The 4,776-nt window shown below is 51.0% G+C and overlaps 1 protein-coding gene across 1 annotated transcript in view; it reads left to right on the top strand.

Annotated features, from left to right (window-relative positions):
- The first annotated feature begins 696 nt into the window (after positions 1-696).
- Positions 697-4,776, top strand: part of CSUI_007520 (uncharacterized protein) — a 5,271-nt gene continuing 1,191 nt past the window's right edge. Inside the window, exon 1 of the mRNA XM_068067665.1 lies at positions 697-4,776. This exon is cut by the window's right edge and continues 1,191 nt beyond it. Within this exon, the coding sequence (XP_067920362.1) occupies positions 1,972-2,796 (825 nt within the window). The 5' untranslated portion in view covers positions 697-1,971 and the 3' untranslated portion in view covers positions 2,797-4,776.

Raw genomic sequence — 4,776 nt, 5'->3', positions numbered from 1 at the left:
CAGTTCTCTGGTATTCACAGATGCTACCACAAGTGAAGTCAGCACTGATATAATTGTTGCGGGAATGAGAGGGATTGCCATTGGGTTCTTCAGAAGAAAGGCTGGTGTTCCTAGTTTCACATAAGCAGACGTGCTCTCCTGAAGACAGCACCTGAACCGAGTTTACTGTCCTGCAAACGTGCGCTGCCAGGGTATGGCGAAAAGCCTGCTGGCTCCTGCTGTTAATGCTGGCTTTGGACATGCCATTCTCACCGAAGAGAACTTTCGGGCATCTGGGCTTAAGCAAGGGAAGAGCTTCAGAGGAGTATGACAGCCTTAGCTGCTACGCCTTTAGTCAGAAGTTCGCGATATTCGGCACCACGAGAAAACGATCCGCACCGCACTAAGTCGGGGTCCTGTTGCTAGGATGGCGAAGGAGCAGGCCCGCTACCCCCTGGAATTAGCGTAACTGCGAGCAGATGGGCCAGGGGGCAACACGGAAATACGACCGTACAGGAGCCCAGAAACAGATGTTGTCGCGGGAACCACACACTATCGTACCCTTGGAAGCGGTATCGAGGGCTGCTGCTCGGACTGTATGTCCGGTACGTGCGGTCGTGCTGTCTAGCTCCTTTTCCAAACTGCTGGCTTTGTTTCACGATTGACCCATATTGAGACGGGGGGGATAAAGTAAGGGTAAAAAGAGAAACATGATCTGGAGATCTGAGGTTGTTTAGGAAAGAGAAAGAAGAGACGCCGCGAGGTGGTCAGGGAGCAGCGCTCTCAAACACCGGACGTATCGTGCTGGATGGCAGCACCATTCCGGCTCTTGGTCGCTCAATAGCCCCCCTAGCCTCCCTCCGTGCCTTGTTTTCGCTGAGTTCCTCGCTGAGAAAGTACGCTGGCTCATGGAAAAACTAGCTTGACGGACTAGTAAACGGAGATTTGTAGTTGCGCAAACAGCCAGATATAAAAAGGCCCGCAGATAAACAGAGGACAGAAGCGATGCAGGAAGGCAAGTGCCAAACAAGGCCCAGTAGGCAGAAGAGGTTGCTATGGAAAGGAGGCCTTTCTCTGTCAGACACCTTGCGGCAATCTAGAGGCCTACGAGATCTCTGTGGAGTCTTTCGTGTTCTTTTTTCGTCCGGGCTTGCGACTTCAAAACACCTCCTTTTCCTCCGACTTCTCCGCTACAGCTCTGTGTTGTTTTCTTGAGACGAAACCGCCGCAGGCCTTGCTGCGTCTTATCACGAGGGGCAACACGGGGCTTCGAGCAGATGAGGCGAACAACGAGTATCCGTGAGGAAGCATGGGTTTGACTGGTTGGCTAGGACTACCCGGTTTTTTGTAGTGACACTGCGGCGTCTTTTGTTGGCTTTTCTCATTTCTCATGTTGTGACGCCGGCTTGCAAGAGACTTTCCATTGCACTGTTCATTCACCGTATCGCATCTTTCCCATTTCTGCAGGATCCACCTGGGTTTTCACGGCCTTCGCCCTTGGGGCTTTGCTCGGCCGTAGTACGTCTAGTATATAGTAACCGAGTGTACATGCACCTTGAGCGAAGGAAGACCAGTCAGAGTTATCTTTACCTTCAGTCTCCTTGTTTCCTGAAGCCAGCCTCCTTTTTGTCTCGACACGGGAGAACCCTTCTTTCTTCGGGGCCGCGTGTTTTTTTTTTCTTAGCTTGGACGTGCGGTTCTTCCATCCAGCCAATTCATCATCCCTCAGTGTACGGCAGAAGTGTCCCAGTGTTCTCTTCGATCTACGAAGCCTTCCTTCTTGTACACGGCTTTATCCTCCCTGTTCCACGCTTGCCAACGCCTTTCATTCGTGCTCTGCTAGCTTGTCATTTTTCATGATTTGAAAGTTGCTGCCGCGTCTGGTGACTTGTTCTCCCAGGATTGCCGTCTCGCCTCTCTGACACACCTCATTCCCCTTAGTGCCCTGCCCCGCCCCTCCCGCTTTCCCTTTGCTCTACTGCTCTTTCCAACATGCCACACGCTGTAACGGTCTTAACCGCCGCCATGACAGGCGGGCTGGTGGGAGGCCCGGCAGCTGCAGGTACAGCAGCAGGTGGATGCTGTCCCTGTTGCCCCTATTGCCCCTGCTGTCCTCCCCCAGCTGCAGCAGCCGTTGTGCCCGTAGCCGGTCACGCTGCTGTCCCTGGAGCGGCAGTCGGTGCAGGTGCCATACCAGGGGCAGCTATGGGAGCTGCCCCTGGTGCTGCTGCTGGGGCCCTACCAGGAGGATGGGGTGGGGCGGCAGCTGGAGGGTACGGAGCCGCTGCCGCCCCTGCGGCAGCTGGCGGTTACGGAGCGGCTGCAGCCCCGGGTGCTCTAGGAGCAGGAGGAGGTCTAGGTGGGTATTATGGTGCCGCTGCAGGCCCGCCTAGTCTAGCGGCGATTATGGGATGGTTTGGGGGAGCGAATACAAAGGCCAGTGAAATCTTGAAAGATTTGAGAGAACGTGCGGGCTGGTCTGCAGGGGGTACCCCTCAGGAGGTTGAAGGCGGCGGGGGGGGCGTCGGGGGTGGAATGAAGAAACCGAACAGCAGCAGTCGTCGTAGTGATAGTAGTAGTAGTGGGGGGAGCACGCGGCCATCTTCAGGAAGAGTAAGGGAGGACATGGGAGGAGGACGAGGGGGGTTCCCTGTTGGTAGGAGATCGATTCCACTGGGTGGTAGAAGTAGCTCTTTTTCCGGTTCTTCAAGGACTCTGAGGAGACCCAGTTCATCGGGGGGAAAGAGTTATAGTATCGATTCTCTCGCATCAAGTTCTGGTGCTGTCAGTAAAGTGACCGCCTCGGACTATTTCTGAAGATATCGAAGAGCACAAAGAACTTTCAAGTCAGTGACCCCCGGGGGCCGAAAATCCAGGAAACAAGAGGTATATGAGGCCACCCCTGACTAGCACGGAGCGATGCACGCAGGGACTGGAGAGGGAAACACTGAGGATACAATACGGATGACATATATATATATATATATACATGCTGGTCGAGGATTCTGTTCAGAGGGTTCGGAAAGACACCATAGTGAAGGGTGGGTAGAGCGAAAGGGAGATCTATGTGTTTGTGTGAGGACCTCGTAGACTACCAGTGTCTCAGACTAGAAAAGAAGGAAAAAGCGGGAGGTTTTTCGAGTAGAAATGGGCTCGCGGGATCTCGTAGAGGGGGGGGGGNNAGGGAGGCAAAGTCGATAACTTGGGAACAAGCTGTGAAAGGATTCTTCAAAAGTCCTAGCCAAGGAGCACAACTCAAGAAGTCTTTTTTAATGAAAAAAGGACAGCTTCGAAGCAGGTGTTTCTACAGGTTGGAGATCGTGCCACATTCGTTTGTTGCTCTGTGCTTGTATTTGTTTATGTTACAGCTGAACATATTCATGGGCTTGTCGTATTTTGTCTTCCTATGTATGTGGTGCACGGGGAATGATCCCACACATCTCCCCATGTAACTATATACACATCGTGGACGTGTATGCATATGTGTATGTACATCAGTCATCCTATCTAGCGCTCAGGTTCTCTCGGTGTATATATATACTTATCTACTTGCGCACTCCATTGTGCGAGAAGAACTCATCATGAACAAGTTGAGAAGACTTGAGATTCCTCTAGCGAGTGAATCACATTGTGCTGGACTCGATGAAAGAGAAAAAAGGGAAGTAGGACGGCAGGCATGCATGCGTGCATGCAAATCCCGTCGAAGAAGAAACCCGTTGTGTTGTTTGTTCCTTTCCGCAACTTTGTCTTGAGTTCAAATGGTGAATTCGATCAGGCTTTTTCTTCGTTGTTTCTTCCCTTTTTTCCTCATTCCTGTCTTCTTCTCTTCTCTTGACTTCTTCGATTGTTCCTTGTCGGTTTCTTTGTTGAGAAAATAGTATGAGAGACCGACTTTCTTCTTTTTTTCACACCACGGGGGAGCTATCATTCACGGAGATTCTTTTCTCTTTAAAGTCTTGTTGTCTCTTGTTGTCCGTCGTATGTTTCCTTTCCAGTTTGTAGTGTTCGGGTCCCCCACCCGTTTTTTCTTTCTGGTAAGGGGAACTTTCTAGACGTTTCTTGCCCTTATTTTTGAGACTGAAGGGTTGAAAAGACCGTTCTTCTCGTCTGCCTGCCCTTCTTGGCTAGTCCGTCGGTCTTGTTCAGGTGTACAGACAGCCGGGATATGGAGGGATACAGGAAGGAAACTACCTGTGAGTCTTGTTCGAGGAGGATTTGTGACCCACTTGATACAAGCATGTTGTACAGGTTTTATAGAGATGAATTTGCAGGTAGATCTCAGGTAATGGGGGGGCTGATCCCGAAAGGGAGAGAACAGAAACGCAAGACCACCTGAGGGAATGAATGCTTGGTGGTGGTGGTGGGGGTGTGAACTAGAAGGAGCTCTTCTCAACAATACCCCGTGTATCGAGGGGTATCCTCTTCCGGTGTGTACAGGCGTCTGGAGAATTTCTTCATTTTCTTTGTATCAGAGGCTTGTCTCGCCCTCGGGAATTGACACGAGTCACATTTCCTTAGCTTGGCAAAGGTGTCGAGGATACCCAGAGATCATTCAAAGACAGAAAGTTGTGGGTAGCTCGTGTTTTTCCTCGTAAGCAGAAAGACTAGACAGAGATCGGGTGGTGACTTAAGGAATAAATACACAGATTAAGCTCCCTGTTCTTTCTCGATCCTTGCTTATCGGTCTCAAGAAAGGGGAAATCTTGAAAACGTCTGTGTGTATGGATTGCCCCCTGTGGAAGACAACATCAAGCCTAAGCTCCTATCTACGTTGTATCTATCCTTTATCTATCTATC

Source organism: Cystoisospora suis (genome assembly GCF_002600585.1).
Source record: "Cystoisospora suis strain Wien I chromosome Unknown contig_3974, whole genome shotgun sequence".
In the NCBI taxonomy this organism is placed as follows: domain Eukaryota; phylum Apicomplexa; class Conoidasida; order Eucoccidiorida; family Sarcocystidae; genus Cystoisospora; species Cystoisospora suis.
The sequence above is the reverse complement of the archived record's forward strand: the minus strand, read 5'-3'. Positions and strand labels throughout refer to the sequence as shown.